Source organism: Brienomyrus brachyistius, unplaced genomic scaffold (assembly GCF_023856365.1).
Source record: "Brienomyrus brachyistius isolate T26 unplaced genomic scaffold, BBRACH_0.4 scaffold50, whole genome shotgun sequence".
Lineage (NCBI taxonomy): Eukaryota > Metazoa > Chordata > Actinopteri > Osteoglossiformes > Mormyridae > Brienomyrus > Brienomyrus brachyistius.
This window is the reverse complement of record NW_026042325.1, coordinates 1,666,958-1,689,012: the sequence shown is the minus strand read 5'-3', so window position 1 is coordinate 1,689,012 and position 22,055 is coordinate 1,666,958. Positions and strand designations below refer to the sequence as shown.

Genomic DNA, 22,055 nt, shown 5'->3' with positions numbered 1-22,055 from the left:
GTAGAGGCAGAGTGCATCATAAATCAGACATGTTTGTCATGTAAATATTCCATCCTGATGTATGAGGATAATTGTAAGATTACTAAACATGTTCATTCATCTATCTTCCAGCTGATTATTTGGATAAGGCTTGGGGGTTGGGCCTAGAGTCTAATTACTAAACATTTTCTTAGTGATTTGTATAGATACACATTTCTGAAAAAAATACAACATAAGTCCACAGTGGATGGATAAGTTATGAGACTTTGGAAACCCAAAGGTAACCAAGTTGATAATATATTGACAATGGCTAATGTTCATCGTCTTTATTTAGTGTCAAAATTTGCTGTTATGTTTTACTGCAAACTCATGATTCCTGGATTCAGAGCCCGTCTCAAAGTGTAATTGTGAATAGTATATTCTATACTTCTATGCTATACCCCAGAAACTGTGACTAAAACTTAATTTTGATAAGACGATTTCCTTCAGGAAATCGCGCATTGTTTCATCCCCGCAAGCTAAAGGTTACTTTAGCTCTGAAACTTGCGTTGTAAAGCAGACATACAAGACACGGCGTCCTGTAAAACACGCTCGGCGTTATTCAGTCGATGAGTCCAGTAAATGGACGCATCGTAGCACTGCCGGCCCAAACCAAAATGGAGGGGCCGTGAGATCCAATTACACGCCCGACAGACATGGCAACCCCCCCCCCCTTCCTCGCTCCACCTCCAACTCCCCCCAACGCGGTCACGTGCCAACCCTCTCCCCGGGGAGCACTTCCGGTAGCGTTTCCTGTGTTTGTAAACTGAGGGAAAAACTGGAACTCGAGGGACAGACTGAAAAAATATATATTAATAATAATTTTCGAAACACGAGGAAACCAGTAAGGTAAAACAGCTATATCCGACACTCGCCGGCTTCGACTATAAAGTACAGTGGGATATTGGCGGTTAGGCTCGAATATATAAACGTAGACGGGGGTTACGCGGTTGTAATGAAAGAGACGCGACCCACACGACTAGTTGCGAAACGGGGGAGTACGCGACGGACGACGGGAGCATCACACAAACCCCCTCCCCCCGGACTGACGGAGAGGAGCCCCGTTTGAGCCGCTCGCCGGCTGCGCCCCGGGCCTCCGCTCCCCGTGCCGGGCTTCGATGAACTTTAGCGGATAGCCAGCGTAGCTAAGGCGCTAGCCCCTGCGCCTGGTTCCGATAACAAGCTAGCAGGCTAGCATGCTAACCAGTCGGGAGGGGGGTTGGGGGGGCTAGGGTGCATTGTTCTTTGGCTGTGTGTGCATGACTAAACGGCATGACAAAATAATCGTAATTCCCCCCCTTTCTTTTTAACTCCTACCTTTCGGCTGTGACCTACTGGTAGCCGGTTTAAGGGAGGTTAACGTTTAATTAGTTAACTAAACGATCCGTTTTAATATTAATAGCAGATTTTATAGAAATCGCCTTTAATCTTTATATTAATGAAGCGTCTGCCAGGTTTTCATTTGAGCGCAGTTTGCAGGTGGGTTTAGTGGTTGTGGCCAAACGATGGCTGAAACCGAGCCACGGTACCGAGGTTTCTGCGTTCAGTGCCTTAAGTGTCAAGTACCCGCTTATTTAGGCAAACTTATTTGTTACCTTCCCGCGTTAAATAATAGCATTAAGTTTTTAAAACGACTTATCTCGAATTCCTGTTTTAAATGTGGTCGCGTTGAAATTTTTGATCATAATTAAGTATACGTTGCTAAACCCCATTAATGTTTTAAAAGGGTACAGACGTGCAGTAACGTTTCAGTCTTTCATTGCTGGTAACTCTGCTTAAAAAGATCCTTTATGGCTTGCTCGGGAGTCTTGCTTAGTTATATTATTTTTCCTAAATAATAATAACGACGAATGGGCAATTATATTTATATTGAACTTAACATATAGTAAAATGCGCTAGTCATTTTAAATATTTGTGAATATGTGACAGTACTGGGATATCCTTTATCACCGCTGATCCACGCTATATTATTTTTCTGATAACACTGTGAAGTTGCTGCCTCGAGAAAGGTGTATTGCCTCGTGCCACACCCATGCCGTTTACCTTCTGCTCGGTGTTGTGCCCGTGTTTGATGGTTAGAAATGTTCATCGGACTTCATATATAAAGGATGCAGTGTCTTCAGGAATTGTATGTCTTTACCTTTGTTTCAATCGTGGCCAAAAAATGGTGCTGAACTTGAACTTATGACATTTTACCTTTTGTTCACTCTTTGATTTCAGGGCTTATCCAAGGCTTTAAGCTTTGGAGAAACTGGCTCAGTTGGCCATGAGCAAGGCTTAGGTTTTAGGGTGCGAATATGATTATAAAGGAAACCCAGAAGTACACTTAACAGCTTTGTATGGCAAGTGTATATTAGACTAACACTCTAAATGCTTATTTCCATGTTATGTATGCTCAGGCAGAAGGTAAATTAGAAGAAATGTTATGAAATCTTGCAAAAAAAGAATGAAAAAACTGTTTTTTTAATATGGTTTGAAGCAAATGTATTTATAGTGTTAGTAGCTATAGTAAATGGCAGTGTGTGTAAAATTTAACTTATTCCATATGTACTGCTAAACCTGGTTTGAAATTTTTTATGTAAACCCTTTAGAAGTGGGGGCAGATTGGCTTCTTGTATAATGTTGAATTAAATTGATTTTTGTTCATTTAGTACAGAAATTTCAGCGTATTATGCCAGCATGTTGCACAGTTATTTCTCTCATAACTCACTTTGATGAAAAGACTTGGCTGAATGCAAAAAGGGTCATGTTTGGCAGCAGTGAAATTTGAGTTCACTTAGATGGTGTTCATTACTTTAAAGCCTTGATTCCACCTGGCGAAGAATGAATTTTTAACATGACCACTGCCTTATGAACAGGAGAAAACAGATTAAGTGAATTTAACAAAAAGTCTTTTTCCATAATACATTATTTAAGTGGCCTTACTTGGTTCATTGAATGGATATTGTAAAATGGTAACTTTCTCAAAAAAATGTATGTTGTGATTTTATCCAAACACGCATATTACAGTATGCATTTTGGAAAAAGCATGCAAAATGTACATTCTGTGATTGGGACTAAAGTAAAACAGCAGCACTGTATGAAGTAGTGTGAAAAACTGGCTGCTTGTATGGATACATGGTTTTCGTGCCTGTAATAGCTAGCATTGAATCCCCAGAAACTCCTGTGTGGAGTCTTCCTTTTTGGCGTATTCACTCCCAGCATGCACCTCAGACAGTGCAGTCATGTGCATATCGCAAGGAGGATGCTAGAAGAATCGGTAAACTCATCAGGTCCCTAAGGTCAGCGACAGGTTGGGCCTGAGTAGGGAGTCTCGCATATCATTTTTGTCTTTGTGGTTTCTGAGAGCCTGAGGTAAGACTGCAGGATCATCATCTAGATTCTAATGTGTCGAAGTTCTTAAGCATGGTCAGGCCTGACTCCTAATAAATGCAGGAAATTATGGTATGGTATGGTCTCCAGAAAAATGCATTACTTTCTTATGCTGTTGCTGTTACTCTTGTAGTGTTTTTTATTATTCTCAGAAAGAGTAATGAATCTCATTTGAATGAAAACTCAGAATGAGGAAACATTAAAAATTTAAATGGTACATTTTTATCCAGAGGATTGTTACAAGTAACTAAAGATGGTGCATGTGACCCAGTTGTCCTACTCGCCTACCTACTTTGAGTTGCAGTGGGAAGGTAAAGGTGGGGCGGGATTGACTCCCATAATCCTCTGGGGCAGTGGTAGCTTAATGGTTAGGTATACGCACTTGTAATTGAAAGATTGCAGGTTCGAATCCCTGATCAGCTGTGGTACCCTGAACAAGGTACTGCCTCAAAGCCCCGGGAGTTGGATTAGCTGCCTCCTGCTATGTCACAATGTCACATATGGGTTAAATGCAGAGGACACATTTCGTCGTTGTGTGTGTCAACAATGACCACTAATCACTAAATTCAAAATTCATTATTTGATTAAGTATTGAATCAGTATTCACAGTAGTTCTGCAAGCAATTGTTTTATAGAGTGGTCGCAAATTTAATTCATTCTGCTTGGTAGTCGGATATCGAGCCCAGTTTTATGGTTGGTTGTCTTAAATTGATCTTGACATAGCGTGTAACCTATGGAAAAGAACATATTCAATCGAGCAGCAGCTGGACAGTGATTGGCAGTGTGGGTTTTATTTAAGTGTGATCAACATGCATGATCAAACTGGAGACTGGTGTATCACTGGAATTTCTTTTAACAGATTGATTTCTTTTTTTAACAGAGTGACTTGGACTTTTGTGTGGATAAATGTGGAAAAGAATTTTAATGACTAGCAATTTGATCAAATGCATTTTGTAAAGTAGTTGAAACATGAATTATCGTCATTGTGGGATTGTTGTTTTGTTGGAGAAAGCAGTGTGCTTCATGACTTGCACAGCAGATATCGTTTCGAACGGTGGTGTAATGACAGCTGTTTACTGCTGAAAACAGTTTTCCACCATTGGGGATTTTAAAATTTGTTGGTGTCAGACTGTAAGTGCCAGTACATTTTTTGAATTTGTGCGTTACCCGATTACAGGTCATTGAAACTGATGAGGGTTTCACTGAAAATTTCTTCTAAGCATTTATTTTTGGGCTTAATTTTCTATTCTGTCTTGAGCAGTGATTAAATAAACTGTTTTCTAAGGTAGTACATTTAAAATTAGGTGGGTTACATTTTTTTTCTCATTTATTTATGTTCAATATATTTTCCTTATCCTCTTTGCAGGGTGAAGTGCCAGATGACCGGGTTTGGTAAAATCTCCTAACAGACAGCCGTAGTGTGACCTCTACCCCATTGCCTTGTCCCCTCCCCCGCCCTGATACACAGTAACCACGGCGATGACCCACCTGCCCAGCAGCTCCGTCCGCGACCACATGAAATGGGTATTTTCACACAGTTAAACCAATACTGGTTATTTTTTTGTTTTCTTATTATGAATCTTACATGTCATGTGGAAATGTTCTTCACAGGCAGGACTGCTGGGCTGTGAGGCTGTCCTCTCAAGCATGGCTTTGATGCAGGCCAGCTCCATGGCGGGGCAGAAGAAGATGATGTCCCCACTGGGCCATGGACAGAGAGAGAGTCCTGAGCGTGCTCCTCAGAGTCACATGATCCTGCCGTCTGGAATGAGCTGCCCACCCCTGGTGAGCATTTGGGAGCTTCCAGTAATGGGAGACACAAGCTTTCCAGACCCTGTGTGGATGTGGATTCTGTATACTGTAACCACCTACTTTAGCCAGTAATATCACCAGTCTAAGTCAGTCTTGGTTAGCATTGCATGATAAACCCACCCTGCCTCGGTTTTGATGGCTTGTCTATCCAATTACTTACCATGTAAATACAAATATGTTTTCTTTAATTTTGTTTTATTAATGATGGCTTTAAAATGTGCCGTCCTGGTAGTAAAGATTTTACATGTTTCTATTACTGTTATTGCTTTGACAGTAAGAAATAATCATAATGACTTTCTTGTTCTGTAAAATATTGAATGACTTAATACTTTGGGAAACTGTTTATTAACTATTAAACTGTTAAAGTGCTAAGCTTGAAAATAAATGCAAAAGCATCTGTCCCGTCTTACAATTTATGTAAATGGTAATTATGCGTCATCCTTTGCATACTCGGTGTTTGTCCTTTTTCAGACTGTGTAGTGTATTATGGCCTCGTACTGGTTTCTGAACTTTAAGGTGCTCCTTTCTCCCACTGCTATCCCTTCCCCAATGTGTAGCTCATCCGTAAGGAAGGCGACTTCCACTCAGCCCGACTCCTGGACGACAAGGAAATGCGGGAGAGTGAGGACTCTCAGCTGAAAAAGAAGAACAGGAAATCAGGAACGCCCTGCAAAGTGAGAGACGGGCTGTGGGGGTGGGGTCGGGGGGGGGGGAGGTGTTGAGGCTAGAGATGATGTGGAGGGGGGTGGGGTCACTGGAAAGGAAAGGGGGGGAGGGGGAACCGTGAAACACAATAACAGTTATTGTGCCTGAGAGCGGGGTGGGGGTGGGGGGCTTGTAACCCCAGTGTGTTTGTCTACGCGCCCTTCAGTTCCTTCAGTGCTGAAAGCATCAGATCTTCTGTTTCACTGGCTAATATTTTGATGACATTTTAGTTTAGTTACTGTAGTATCTGTAGTATATTTCTGTTTTATATTGGTGTCTATAGCGTGTTCTTGAAAATCCATATCACTGTTTTCTGTTCATTAATACTTTATATATTTGTATAAAATTAAGATTTATCGTGGTTATGTGTAATAAATGAAAAGGGATGTTTGATATGAGGACACTGCTGTGTTTTTTTTTTTTGTGGTGGTGGTGGTGGTGGGGGGGGGGGGGGTGATCATGTCTCTCTCCTGCTGTGTGCATGCTGAGGACCTCATTCCCCTCAATGTGCAATGCAGGTGGTGGTGGTGGATGAGAACGGCGAATGTCCATTGTCCAAAGTGCAGAAGAACTTCATCTGTGAGCACTGTTACGGGGCCTTCCGGAGTGGCTATCACCTGAAGCGGCACATCCTTATTCATACAGGTCTGTCTGCCAGGCACGGCCGGTTCACCAGCCAGGAGCCGCGTACTCCCTTCTTCTTCAATATTAACATGATTAAACCACAGACCTTTATAATTGTATTATTTACATATGGTGCTAGTTAAACAGTATGAATGCATTTTAAAATAGGAAAATGGGTGCATAGGAGGTCAATACAAAAATGGATCGTTCATGTACAAATATTTGTACATGTCTGTTGCATAGCAACTCATTCAGACATTTAACTTTTCATTGTTGAACTCATAAAGCAGATGGTTTATGTTGGGGGTTAATTTTCAGAAATGTAAAATGTATACGAAGAGTATAAAAGTTTTTAACGCAAGCACTCAACATTTCTACTTAAAGATGTCTGCGAGCATGGGGGCACTAACAACCCAGCAAATACAGTGACAGATCTGGGAGTGAGTGAGTAGTGAGCGATAAAACTGTTATGTTTCCACTTGTTCCCCAGGTTTTTGCCATTAATTGTACAATTTTTACTCCTTGTCGTGCTGTTTTCCTCTCGGGACCCTGGTTTCCTCCCTCAGGCCAGAAACATGCAGATAGGCCAGTTGGCATTCCTAGATTTCCTGTAGTATATCGTGTGACACAGTCCAGGGTGTTACACACGTGCTCTGTACACATAGCTGCCTAGGCCAGGCTTCAGGCCCGCCCTGTGACCCAGTGGTTAGAGGACGGATGCTGTATAACACCACAGCAGCAATAAACTTGTATGTTTATTATATTTGTAGTGGGGATGTACCTGGTGTACAATGTAGTAGCTTTAAAAATGTAAAATATTTTCAAGGAAAATATTTGAAAGAAATTGCAAGAAATGGTATGTAACATTATTAATAAATGGCATGAGGTCCAGCCCAGGTAGGTTGGTCTGGCAGGCGTCTGAAGCACGTCACTCTTGATGTGCCTGGTTTTGAGTTGAGGTGAACATTGGGTAGCTTGGTACTGACTTTTATGTAAAATAGATTTAAGATTGAATTGTAATATGAATTTGTTTATAAATGGAAACACTACATTTGAAACTCAATGATATTTACACTGAATGCGTCTCTCTCTGTGGAGACCCTTCTCACTGTCTTTGCCCATGTAGTTTATATAGAGATACACCAATCGTGTTGACCAACCATTTTTATCGCCAATATCAGTCGGCCGTTGGTCGATGGTTGAAAATGAACCTATATATGCAGCTGATAATACCCTTTAAAATGGTGACCTATATTGCTTTACTCCCCCGCCAACTAAACAGGAAAATGTCTATTTTTATGGTAGCGAAAACGGCATTAAATGCAAAACATTTAACACTGCTCTGCTAAAAGTTCACAAGGAGAACCTACTAATAAGCATTTCAACACTACAAACTTGATTTCTCACCTTATGGTGAGACAGTGAAGAGTATGAACAGTTTATGAAAACCCTACATTCCAATAAAAAAGGCTGCAGTTACACCCAAGTAACCCTAGTCTGTCAGAAACCCCAGCCTTTGATAGCCTTTAATCGGTGCACAGTGCAACATGAAAAGATATTACTCTTGATGATCAGCCCTTTATGTTAAAAATTATGTATACACTTATAAAATACAGTGCTCTGCGACTGTTGTATGCTAGAGTTGGTGTTTTCTTACCAAAAAATACTTTTTCATAATTTTGGAATGCATTCATTTGGGTGGAGTCCCTTTAAACTTATTTAAGCAGAACCTCCCAATCGATCAGTATAGGTGTGAGTTTGCGAAATAATTGGCTATCGGTATCTGCCAGAAATTTCCTTATTGGTGCATAATTAGTTAAATATAGTCAATTCGTTCAGCAGTCGTGGTCATGGTGGAAAACCAAAGTTTGCCGTGTCTATGTCAGAAGAGCTGCTGTTCTCACCCTCTATGGAATTTGCATGTAGGAATCCAGGAATCTACATTCCTAGGGAAAATTCCTGATCTGACATTGTCTTTGCCCCTGACTCTCATTTTTTTGTTCTTTATCAGGGTATTTATAAGGAAGTTTACCTGTCATTGCAGTTGTACTGTCATTCCCCAGGGCTGTTTCATATCTATGCCTGGTCTCTGATTAACCTGACCCTTATTTGAAGTTCCTGTATGTTCAGATGTGTCGTTGTCAACAGTACTTGTGGGACCGCATATGATGAATGTATCATTAACAAAACATATGTGTTTCTAGGGGAGAAGCCATTTGCCTGCGACATGTGTGACATGAGATTTATTCAGCGCTACCACCTGGAGAGACACAAGCGTGTTCATAGCGGGGAAAAGCCCTACCAGTGCGAACGCTGTCAGCAGGTGAGAGACCGACAGAGCACATGTGTGCCACACGCTCCATGCGTGTCTCCATGTCCTGCCGCTACCAGTTCTGCTCACACTTCTCCTTCACCTCCTCCTAGACCTTCTCGAGAACGGACCGGCTGCTCCGACATCGACGGCTTTGCGGGGGCCAGGGGGTCCCAGGGGTTGCCAAGGGGGAGAACCAGCCTTGTTGTGAGCAGAGATCGTACCCCCAAGAACCTCCTAACCCCACTGCTGCCTGGAGCTCCCTGCACCCTCCCTCAGGTCGCCTGGCAGTCTGAAAACCCTCCTCCTTACCTCCACCCTGGAAAAATGCAAAATCAAAAGCAAAAAACATCTTCAGCTTACAGTCAGAAGCTCAGTAGTCTCTCACCCTGGTGCAGATTGATTCTGCAGCTTCAGACACAGTGGTCTGGAGGACAGGCTGAGATTATTCTGTAATCACTCAGTTTGATTTAAAATGTTCTGTCTTTATTAACTGTTAGATTTTATCGGCTGTGCCTCTGACAATAGTTAAAGCTGCGAGAAAGGTTGGGTGGATTAGAGGCTACTGTATGTGTTATCAAAATATCAGTGATGAAGTGGGCTTTTATTTATAAATGGAGAACCCATGTAGGTAATTAAATCTGATAAGGGATCTGTAGTTAATGGGTGTTTTGATATTAAGATGGAAAACACTTCTCCAAAACATTTGGTAAAGAAAAATCTGTGAGGGGATCCTGTCAGGCTGCTTAATATACAAATCCATGTTTTTTTTCTGGTTGCCGGTCAGAGAAACGGCAGCAATGGGGGAGTCAGGAGTCATCTTGATGTTGGCTGTTTGGTCTAAAGTTACGGTACTTGTGAAGAAAACACCATTAGACAACAATGTGAAAACCTGATTGCGTGGGTCATTTTTTTCAGCATTAAGCCATTTTGCAAGCATACTTATGCTCAGTAAATACCTGGAAATTATGCTTGTTGCCTCACTGGTAGCAGCAAGGTTCAGGCTTGTACGCCGTCACCTTTCTTAACGGTCAAAACTGCACTCAATGCTGCCATCTAGAGGATTTAGTGATACATTGTAATTTGTCGTAATTGAGCTTCCATCCCAGGCAAATAACTCCGGCTGTACATTTTATAAGATTCCGCAGTGCATGAGTGTTTCATATATTACACATTTGGATAGTTTTGAGGTTTGACCCTCTGACCATTTCAGCTGGATGGTCACACTGGATAAAATAAGGAAAGACCAGTCAGTTGAGTTCATCTCTATATTCCTTTGCATTGTCAAAATGAATCTCAAGGATCTTATTTTTCTACTATATTTTTAAACACTGGAGTAATGAAATCTGTCCAATAGATATTTTGTTTTAAGTTCTTTTGTTTTCTTTTTTTTACAGTCCTCAGCAAAGAAGCCAGAATCCCTGAAATGACTATTCAGTAACCCCTCGCATTTTTCAGTAATTTTAAATTAAACTTTTTAATCGCAAGGTTGGGGTGGGTAAAATACTTCATAAAATGATCGTTTTATACTGCTGTTCATTTTTATTGAATTGGTCTTGGTAGGAATAGTAGAAAACTACATGTAGAGTAGCAATTGAAACGTAGACTTACTCTCTTAATAGCATTGCATGCAGAGTTTAACTAAAGTCTTATTAATTCTTTTAGGTAAACAGATTTGGGTGAAACATTTTCAGTTGCTATTATGATGACTATTGTTAAAAAAAAAGTAACATGTATCCTAAAGATCCGCGTAGTTACTTTTTAATGTAGTGAAGAGCAGGGCTTTCCTTATGATGAAATAAATGACTTTTTAAGAAGACTTCATCTCCCGTGTTTGTTCACTACATACAATGTACACCCTTGAGCCATGATTGACATATGGCCGGTACACGAGTAGTTACAGCCCACAATAGGCCTCGCTTACGGTCGTTAGTGCATGAATGCCGCTGTGTGTTCTAACATGAGAACGATTGACTGGCGGTATATTGTTCACCATATTTCTGTGAAGTGGCCAGGGTTTGTGTAAAGCACCACAAATAAATGCTTTTTAATAAATGAGCAGGGCTATGAACAAGTAAGAGATGCTAAAACTGACTTGCTAAGAGTTTTCTGAGCTGCTCTACTATTTCCCATGAACAATTATGTCCTAAAAGGGATGCACACTGAGACAAGAAACGTTTCTGAATTTGGGGAATCTGGCAGATTTTCTAATTACCCTCATTAATATTGTCAAAAAGCGAATCATGACTCGGACGTTCATGGCCCTGCAAGTGTGAGGTCATGTGACGAGGGTTTTACTCGATGGTAATGTAGTGTGCTGTGTTTTTAGGGGACAAGCCGTTCGCGTGTGACATTTGTGACATGCGGTTCACCCAGCGCTACCACCTGGGGAGACACAAGAGAATCCACAGTGGGGAGAAGCCCTACCAGTGCGAGCGCTGTCAGCAGGTGAGAGACCGACAGCACACGCGTGTCACACCATCCACACGTGTCCCCCTGTCCCGACCTCATTGTGCTGTTCGTGCTCCTCCTCCTCTCAGACCTTCTCGAGAACGGACCGGCTGCTCCGACATCGACGGCTTTGTGGGGGCCAGGGGGTCCCAGGGGCTGCCAAGGCGGCGACCCAGCCGTGCTACGAGCCGAGACCGTATCCCCAGGAACCTCCTAACCCCACTGTTTCCTGGAGCACCCTGCACCCCCCCTCAGGTCGCCTGCCGGTCTGACAGTCATCCTCCTTACCTCCACCCTGGAAAAACACAAGTGTAAAAAAAATAAAATAAATAAAAGCTAATAAAAAACCTTTGGCACACGTTAGGAGCTCAGTGGCGCCTCATCCTGGTGCAGATTGATACTGCAGCTTCAGTCATGAGTGTGAAAAAGACTGAGATAATTTTTTATTTTTACTTTTTGGCCACCTAGTTTCATGCATTAAATGGTGGATTATTCTGTATTTAGTTTTTTTGTTTGTTTGTTTGTTTTTTTCCAAACAAAAGTCTGTTTTTCCTTATCCCTTAATTTTATTGATTTGCTTTTTGTGGAAATGGGGAAAAAAATCTGATTGGTTTCGGTTAGTTGTGTGTAATGACACCATGTTAGTGAAAAGTGGAATTTGGAAATGCGTCCATTAAAAATAATAGATAACCAAATGGAGAAATATGAAACATAAATAAGAATTTTTAAATGGAGAATGAGGGGGGGGGGGGGGGGGGGGAAAGCCCGAGGTCTGGTTTCTTAGAAGAACGTTTAAACTGTTTATATATAGTGAAACAGGGAAGATTGGTTGGTGGCCAGTCATTATAACAGTGACTAGTAAAAGAGGAGTCAAGACCACCTGTATGGTTTTTGGTCTGTTGTTACTGTTCTTAGTGTGCAAGGAAACTCCAGTATAGAAACAATGATGAATCACTCAGGATGGGACTCAGTCAGGCAGCTTTTAGTAGTTTTGTCTGTTTATGGACTAATATTCACACTTCATAAATACCAGCGAAATGATAAAACCTCATGGTCTTTACAACTGGCTAAAATTTTGAGACTGGATTTCTTATGGGGTTGCCTAAGTATAAAGCCTCCAGCTGGAAGTGCAGCCACGGAGAGCCAGTTCTCTATATTCCTGCAGGATAGAACGTGAGACGTTGTCACTGGTGTGTCTTTACTTCCACCTCAGGCGGGTGCTGCTGTGTGGGACAGCGATGTGCTCTAGATCCAGGATGCTTATGCTGAAGGAAGATGCTCGTAAACACCTCTGACTTACTATACAGTGACCGTGATGCCCTGCTGTCAGGACATCAGCCGACCCATAACTGTCAGAATTGTCCACGCTTATGGTCCTTTATGGTTCAGCAGCGGCTCTCAGACATACTGTTGTTATGCTTTAAACTGTTGTAATGGAGTCTTTATAAGGTAGGAAGATGGATCGCAGACATGTGTCTTCATGGCTGCCTTAGATTCACTCTTGGATTTTGTGATTATTTTTCTGATTAGTTGAAAGTTTCTATCACTTGTAAAATAATTGATTTCACTCTGTTTATCCTTTATATGCACTGTGATCTACATTTTTCCAATCCCAGTTTGCGTCTTCATATCTCAGTCTGGTTCCTGCTTTTTGGATGCTTGTGCAGACTGGTACTGTTGTCTGAGTTACTTCCTCAGTATTACAGAGATGCCCTCGGCCCGGTTGGTGGTTATCTTGGTGGGTGATTCCTGTCATGAGAACATGTAGGCGTGTGGGTATGTCACCAGGTGTGACCCGCTGTGGAGACACTGCTGCCAGGTCACCATTAAAGGTCACCGGTTGTGCTACTTTGTATCAGATCTTTTGGTGCCCAGCTTATTGAGCAAAGAGGTTTTCAGATTTCAGAGGCAAGGCGAAGGCTGAGTAGATGGGAGGTCCTCTCTGTATCCTTGTGTAATAGGACTGCACGTTATCCGGTTGTTAGTATATGACGCATACTCAATAATCGCCAGGGCTTTAGATATCGGGTGAAACATTTGTCCGGACGCCTTCTTTTCAGTGCTATACAGACGTTTACTTATGTCAGACCACTGTACCACAAGATCTCCTCTTTTAAAAAATGTTGTAGCTGCTGATCTGTCCCTTTCTTCAGCGCCACTTCAGTGCTAATCACTCCCACGATTTACCAAAACAGCAGCATGTGACGCCACCTGCTCCGCTAACCAAATTTAATAAGCACAAGGTTATGCCGCTTTTATACGGATGACTAAACATGCTGCTCATTAATATTTTGGACTTATTACTAATCTGCTTACCAAATTGCGGGCATAAGTAAGTGTCTGCATAGTACAGAAACGCTGGCGTGTGTCCACACGTTTGCTCGTTATCTAAAGCCCTGGTGATTATTGTGCCATATAATCACGGTGTGATATCGTGCATCCCTACTGCATTATGATAATTCTGTTAAACCTCGAGGACCTTGTGTTTCTTAAGTATATTTTTAACACTGGAGTTCTAAAACAGATAGATGTAATCTCTCTTTAAGCTGTTTTAGTTTTTAGCCAAAATACGAGTCTTTAAAAAAAAAAAAACTTATAAACAAGCATCTAGTATAATAATCAGTATTGTATTGAAAACTTAAATTGTTTAGTAATTTAAGATTTTTTTTCTTGTTGGGGTTGGATGGCTAGTTGGGGGGGGGGGGGTTGGATATAGTACCTCAGAAAATGGCCATTTTTACTGCTGTTCCTCCTTTTTACTGAATACGTCTTGATAGGAATAGTAAAAACAACATTCAGGATAGTATTTAAAGCTTAGTGTTTTCCATATTAATAGTATTGCATGCAGAGTTTGACTAAATAGATCCCATTAATTTTTTGTTTAATTAAAAAGACTTGGTGAAACCTTTTCAATTGCTATCATGATGATTATTGTTAAAAAATGGCAACAATACATGTATCCTAAAGATCCGCGTAGTTACTTTTTAATGTAGTGAAGAGCAGGGCTTTCCTTATGATGAAATAAATGACTTTTTAAGAAGACTTCATCTCCCGTGTTTGTTCACTACATACAATGTACACCCTTGAGCCATGATGGAGGTGTGACTGGTACACAAAAGCTCAGTGTTACTGCCACAGGCCTTGTTAATGCGCTTATGCTCGTTTGCGTGCAATCACCGGTGTGCACTATAGTGTAGGAACGGTCATCCATTTTCATGTATATTTGCCTGTAGTAAGTAAGTAATAACTGTATGAGCACAAAAAATAAACAGGTGGTTAAATTATTCAGAACCATTTTCAGTATATTTAAAATACCATATATCCGACATTAAAAGCCATAGTTTACTTTTTTAACTGCCATATGACTTTTATAAAAATGTAAAAGATGGAATTCAGTAAGAAATCAGTCAAAAAAATTGTGAGAGAGATTCTGAAACATTATCAAAATTAGGCTGTAATGGTGCCACATTCAATAAGTCTGTTTTTTTTTCATTAAAATTTGTCACATATAAATTTTGTATGTGACACCGTAAACTGGAGTGGAGGAACTTACATTTAAACTGACTGTAAAGTCTCAGAACATCTAAGCAGCATGCAGCACAATCGGTTTTGTTTGGTAAGTTTCTGCTGTCAAAGACCTATATTACAATGTAGTGTGCTGTGTTTTTAGGGGACAAGCCGTTCGCGTGTGACATTTGTGACATGCGGTTCACCCAGCGCTACCACCTGGGGAGACACAAGAGAATCCACAGTGGGGAGAAGCCCTACCAGTGCGAGCGCTGTCAGCAGGTGAGAGACCGACAGCACACGCGTGTCGCACCATCCACACGTGTCTCCCTGTCCCGACTCTCACTCTAGTTCTCCTTTCAGACATTCTCCAGAACGGACCGGCTGCTTAGGCATCGACGGCTTTGTGGGGGCCAGGGAGTCCCAGTGGTTCCAGTGGTTCCAGTAGTCCCAGTGGTCCCAGGAGTTCCAGCGGCCCCCAAGGCGGCCACCCAGCCGTGCTACGAGCCGAGACCATATCCTCAGGCGCCTCCTAACCCCACTGTTTCCTGGAGCACCCTGCACCCCCCCTCAGGTCACCTGCCGCTCTGAAAACCCTCCTCAGTACCTCAATCCTGGAAAAGCATCACATGCGAAAACATCAGCATGTTCAGAAGCTCTGTGGTGTCATATTCACACTGCAGCTTCAGTCTTGAGTGACAGTCAGAATATGGATTTTTTTATTGGAATAGACTAGTATTTTCTATCCTCCTTCCCCAAAGTTCGAGGCTTTAGGGCAGCTGCTGTTTCCTTCCTGGCCTCTATTACTCCATCATCTTTTCTACTTTACGAATCAGCTGTTGCTGTGTCCCGTGGTTAAGGGTCTGTAGGAGGAGCCAGATAAAGGGGCATGCTGATGGGAACAGTGAAATCCCAGCTGAATCCTCTTCCTTGATGAAGAGATTTTTCAAGGCAGTATGTAACTGGTGAATGGTGTAGTCCAGGTGTGAATGGTGGTGAGGGATATAGTACTACATTTTTGGGGGAAAATGCCTGTTCAGTTGTTGCACTCTTTAAAGGTAACAGTTTTAGCTTATATTTGTAGTTTGTGCTTTTATTTGGTGCAGGAATGAAGTTGCTGTTGTGACCTTGTGGTGGATTTATGTGGAAGTATAGGAGTGAAAAAAAAATGTAAGATGAGTATTTTGAATACAATGACACAGTACATCTAAAAATGTAAAAATTTGGGGGGGAAATAATTTGTTTGGTATTTGACAGTGTTAATGGGGGGGTTGTGTGTGGCTCCGTGGGCTAGGATAGGTCTGAGATTAGAAGGTCGCTAGTTCCATTCCCAGAGCCAGCAGAGGGGTTTCACTGTGTTGGACCTTTGAACAAGGTTAACCCTAGTTGCTCCATAGACCCTGGTCCTGCTTCCCCAAAGATCATACAATGCTTTGGATAAATAAACAAACAAATAAAACGTAAATGAAAGGTTTCCTTTAGAAAACCAAATTTGGTGGGCGCCCATGAAGACTGTGCTGAATGACGTGAACAAAGTTAAAGTGACGAGTTCAGTATTTGAGCTGAAGTTTTTGCCTTTGCTTTGGAGAAAACATTGTTATGCTGTAGTTCAGGAGGAGCTCGTCCGTCTGGCTGTCAGGAGACCAGTACACCTTTAGTGGACCTAATAAGAACACTGTAGTTTGTCAAAATTCATTAACTACTCAGGGCATGACATAAGCAATTAGCTGTTATGGTACCTTTTTGGACAGATACTAGTGCTCAGGATTAAGTAGGAAAATAGCAAATCTCGTCTTTCGACATACATATTATAGTGTGTCTATACAGTGTGTGTGTTCTCAGACTTAACTTTTTTTTTAAGTGAATTTTCTAAAACTATCACCTTCAAAGTTAATACAAAACTGTCCTTGAGATTCCAAGGAATTTCTCTGTTTACCTTGTTTGCAACCTTTGTTGCTCTTATTTTTCAACAGCTGGTATAGTTTAGATTTGGCTATTTGGCTCCACAGAAACCTTTTGATTGGTCACTTTTGCTGCTGTTTGCTTTTTATTGGCCGAAACCGTCTTGTTTTGCTACCACTTACTTGCCTACCTATGCTGATTTGTGTTATATGTCATTTTTTGTATCGTAGAATATATTATGTGCTTTTTTTGTTTGAAATAGTTATGTGTAATGTGCTGCATCGATTTTTTTTTAGCATTATTTTCTTCCAGTTATTTCTTAATCTTTGTGATCATCATATCTTAATCAGAAGCATTTAATGATTAGCACACGGATATATTAGCTGAGCATAGAAAACAAGCCTCAGTTGGGTTTGGCTGACTTGCAGGCTTTCCTTGCATGAGTTGCTGGATTATATGAGATGGTACTGGGTGATTTAAGAGCTTCCTGTCTTACAGCAGCAGCCCATGGACTGTGATGAAGATTCCTTGTTGCGTTTCCATATCTTAATGAAATTGCTGATTGATGCTGGATTATGTTTGCTTGCTGTTGTGGTTTAGTCAGTGAGCTCACTTTATTGACGGGAGTGAGAAGGATGGAGAAGGTCTGGCTGGTTGTGGAGGGTGCAGCCATCCTTTGTGTCACCTTATTGACGGGAGTGAGAAGGATGGAGAAGGTCTGGCTGGCTGTGGAGGGTGCAGCCATCCTTTGTGTCACCTTATTGTCATATTCCCACTCGAGTCAGCAGAAGGATCTTATTCTAAGTATTTTTTTTAACTATAACAACAAATTGAAAGTGTCTTTTTTTCAATCAAGTGTGTTTTTAGCCATAAATGAGTTAGTTTGTGTTTATTGCTTGTGTCAGAATTTAGATGATTTTAGTGGTTTTATTAGTTTAAAAAAATATATATATTCGACGCTGGGGGGGCAGTGCCTCAGGAAATGCCAGAATTTGTAATGCTGTCCCTCTCATTTTTTAATTAAAGGGCCGTGGTAGGAATGCAGCTTGGTAGGGTTGCCGTTAAAGGTTGCTCTTTCTCATATTAATAATGCGACATGCAGATATGAACAGAAATCTGGCTAATTAGGCCGTATTCTTTCTGTAAGTAAAACAATTGAATTCAGTTTTTGCCGTTGTATTTGGTATTGTTAAAGCCGACATAATTACACCTACCTTTCAATTTAATACGATAAGCTTTTCACACCATAAAATGTGTTGCCCATATGATGAAATAAATATCTTAAAGATTGAATTGCCTTGTTTCATATCTGAGCGCAGTGAACATCCTTAAATCATTATGGAGCAAAGGCTACACATGCTTATCGTATATTGTGTATATAGTGTGTACTTTGTGTTCCTGTGGTACCTACTTATTCTGCCGTGTAAAGTGATGCCAATTCACCACAAGGAGATGTTTTTTTACAAGTGAGTTTAACTTTAATTGGTTTTGTGGATGGGATTTTAAGGACCACAAACGTTTTACTGTGCTAGTAAACGAGGATTGCAAATAAACAGGTATTTTTTGGACTGGTGTACTGTGCTTTCCATCAGTTAGCACGTGGAGTTAAACTGGTGGAGTTTATATATATATATATATATATATATATATATATATATATATATATATAACATTTAGCAAGCTTCCTTGAAGCTGACCTAATGGTTTTTATCTTATTATTGTCAATAGAAATGTACATTATTGATGTGGTTCCTGCTTCCTTATATCAACTGTCACAAACTACATAAGTTATGAAATTACAGCTCTGGCTGTAAGGTTTCATGGTGACTGCGGCACAATGAACATTCAAGGTTTCTGCTGTCAAAGACCGACATTACAATGTAGTGTGCTGTGTTTTTAGGGGACAAGCCGTTCGCGTGTGACATTTGTGACATGCGGTTCACCCAGCGCTACCACCTGGGGAGACACAAGAGAATCCACAGTGGGGAGAAGCCCTACCAGTGCGAGCGCTGTCAGCAGGTGAGAGACCGACAGCACACGCGTGTCACACCATCCACACGTGTCCCCCTGTCCCCTCTCACTGACCTGTTCACACTCTTTCTCTCAGACTTTTTCGAGAACGGACCGACTGCTGAGGCATCGACGGCTCTGCGGGGGCCAGGGGGTCCCAGGGGTCCCAGGAATCCCAGCCGCCCCCAAAGCGGCGGCCCAGCCGTGTTACGAGCCCAGGCCATACCCCCAGGAGCCCCCAAACCCCGCTGTGGCCTGGAGCGCCCTGCATCTTCTGTCTGGTCGCCTGCCGATCTGACCGTCCTCCTCTCCACCAGACCACCTCCCCAGGAAGACAGCGAGCAAACGCGTAAAGGCTGAAGGCCGCCATTCCCAGATCCATGTTGATATTGCAGCTTTAGTCGAGTTTGTGTTTGTGCAGGTTGAAACTATGTAATATTACTATTATTATTTTGATATTAGTTGTTATGTTTTAAAAAGATAAGTTTTGCCCTACTTGACACCGCCTCATGTTTTACCAAGAGGCTGAGTGCGGTTGCTAGATGGTCTTCCTGTTTGTACCCCTGCAGCCCCTCCCCCTTTCCCCATCTGTGCCATGCAGATAGGAGGGGCGGGTCTCACCTTCACTGACCAGTAATTCACAGGTGCCTCTCCGATGTGAGGCGCCGCCCGGAGCAGCCCAGCCATGGAGAACCTCCTGGATCAACTTTCTCCCTCCCTTGGCAGGATGATATGAGTTTGATTTGTTGCTATGGGCTCCGGGTCGCGATCCGTCACTGACAGTCTAGATCCGAACTGCGATTTGGTCACCAGAAGTTTTCTATATACCTGTTTTAAAAACCTTTGAGTACCTAATAATTTAATGATTATGATGGTACTGGAAAAAATATTATGTAAGAGGTAACTATCTAATAATTGTGACTCTGTTGAAAGTTAAACTACTACAAACATAAGCTAAAAAGGATATTTTGACAAAATAGCACACCGCTTTTAAAAAAGTAAACAGAAATGAATCAGGTAAAAATGACAAATAATCTTTGGTCATGGGAGCATCATGAATCTACAGCATTACATCATAACTGATGACCAGACCATGATACAGAAGGTGATTTATTATTTTATAAACACATATATATGTTCATTAAGTAAGAAAATGACAAAGCTTTGTGGCATTCAGAATTATATACACGTCTAACATGTGTCACAAACATCGCCATTGTAACTGAAAGCTTGTAGTTGGGTTTTCATTTCTCCAGAGTTGTGAAAAAGTAACACTTCAGAGCTGGAGGGCTCTTAGTCCTTTGGTGTGTCAGTCTTTGTGTAGTAATACCCTGGACATGCCTGAAAGCTCATGTTGTGGTAGGAGGAACCTGAATTGGAACGTTGTATTTCACTGTATGCGAGAGACAGACCTTCAGAATCACACAGCTCTTATCGCTCACAGATACTTTGCTTACACCTCAGATTTCTGTAATTATGTATTTAAAGTAGAAACACGGTAAAATCTGAGAGTGGATTGTGTATTATGGGTGTGAGTTCCATGGTCTGTAATGTATAATATCCTAATCCCAGTTTGCGTCTTCATATCTCAGTCTGGTTCCTGCTTTTTGGATGCTTGTGCAGACTGGTACTGTTGTCTGAGTTACTTCCTCAGTATTACAGAGATGCCCTCGGCCCAGTTGGTGGTTATCTTGGTGGGTGATTCCTGTCATGAGAACATGTAGGCATGTGGGTATGTGATGCCACACTAGTGTCACCAGGTGTGACCCGCTGTGGAGACACTGCTGCCAGGTCACCATTAAAGGTCACCGGTTGTGCTACTTTGTATCAGATCTTATGGAAATTGAGCCCAGCTTAATGAGCAATGAGGTTTTCAGATTGAAGATCATGCAAAGGACAAGGGAGAGAGGCAAGGCGAAGGCTGGGAAGATGTATCCTTGTATAATGATAATTCTGTTAACGAACCTCAAGAACTTTGGTTTTCTAGTCTATTTTTAAACACTGGAGTATAAAAACAGTTCAATATTGTGTGTATTCATTTCTTTATAGACCGTTATTTTTTGTCTTAAGAAAATGAATCTTTTTGGGGTTTTTTATGATAAACGAGTGACCAGTACTTGGATATTAGTATTGTGTTAGTAATTTAAGATTTAAATTGAGTTCCCTTGGCTGGGATGAAAGGTTGGGGGGGGGGATATAGTACCTCAGAAAATGATAGTTTTCATACTGCTGTCCTTCCTCATTTTAGCGAATGGGTTTCGGTAGGAATTGTAGAAAGCAAATAATGCATTAGTACTGCAGATAAAAGGTAGTGTTTTTTTGTTATTCATAGTATTGCATGCAGAGTTTTGCTAAATAGATATTAATTCTTTGATTTAGTAAAGAAGGATTTGGGTAAAACTTTTTTATTGTTATCATGGTAATTGTTAAAACAGATAAAATAATATGTACTCTCTTAAGACCCACATTTATGTTTTATGGAGTGAAGAACAGAGTTTCCCTTATAATAAAATTAATTACTTTTTAAGACTTTATTTGCCTTTTTCATCACTAAACACAATGTACAGCCTTGTTCCTCTTGTTCGCTCTGAGAAGAACCTGCACCAAAGAACATTTACTTTGTTTTCATAATAAAATGGTAATTTTCTCATTTAACTTGCTGGTGTTTATCTGTCTGCCGCTTAGCATTCCGTCTAGTTTTACATAATGTTTTTACTATTTTTGTAGCACCAACAATATTAACGATCATAATCTGTTTTATGTAAGTACTGGAAAAATGTTTGTTGATTAACTGTACAGTAGACAGTAAGGAATATAAATGGTATCTGTCATGCAGTCAGATTTGTCTAAAACAAAGCAGCCATGTTTTCTTCAGGGTCAAGGGCATAAGAGTTTATTATGGGAGCAGCTTATTTAAATACACAGGTCTGTGTGTTGGGGGGATGAGCAAAGCCAAATTAAATGCCCCCCTCCCAGTCCCCCCCTGGTTCCTATGCCCCTGCTCAGGCTGCATTCATACGCCTAGAATGTCATTCAGGAGTAAAGAGAACTAACACAGTTTAGTAGAATTGTTGGGTAAAAGTGGTTTTCTGGTTTTGTACTGAGGGCTACATTCCTCGGGGCAGCTGTCAGGCTCTTCGTGTAGCCATGACGTCATTTACGCTACCATAAGCTGTACTAGAATGGTGGATGTGAAGATATGCATACTCAGAACTGCACTGACTGGCCATTGTAGGGCTTCCTTTCCCATAACGCATTGCAGGCAGGTGAAGTTCTTTGTACTTAAAGGTGTCAGTTTGTCATCAGATATTGTTAGTCTTGAATTACACCAGTAATTACATTA

General features: G+C 41.3%; 1 protein-coding gene across 9 annotated transcripts; it reads left to right on the top strand.

Moving 5' to 3' along the window:
• The first annotated feature begins 715 nt into the window (after nt 1-715).
• On the top strand, nt 716-21,367 carry LOC125723524 (zinc finger protein 3-like). 9 transcript variants are annotated; one of them, XM_049000184.1, is made up of 13 exons: nt 716-867; nt 4,757-4,914; nt 5,002-5,175; nt 5,760-5,876; nt 6,426-6,552; nt 8,736-8,854; nt 8,956-9,049; nt 11,172-11,290; nt 11,383-11,548; nt 14,964-15,082; nt 15,164-15,374; nt 18,603-18,721; nt 18,810-21,367. In XM_049000184.1, the coding sequence occupies exons 2-13, from the start codon at nt 4,870-4,872 to the stop codon at nt 19,008-19,010; spliced, it is 1,611 nt and encodes a 536-aa protein (XP_048856141.1). In that variant the 5' UTR covers nt 716-867; nt 4,757-4,869; the 3' UTR covers nt 19,011-21,367. The 9 variants fall into 9 exon arrangements, with proteins under 9 accessions (XP_048856141.1, XP_048856139.1, XP_048856144.1 ...); XM_049000182.1 differs by having other exon boundaries at nt 8,956-9,121; XM_049000183.1 differs by lacking the exon at nt 716-867 and adding an exon at nt 895-1,497 and having other exon boundaries at nt 8,956-9,121.
• Nucleotides 21,368-22,055: the final 688 nt, after the last annotated feature.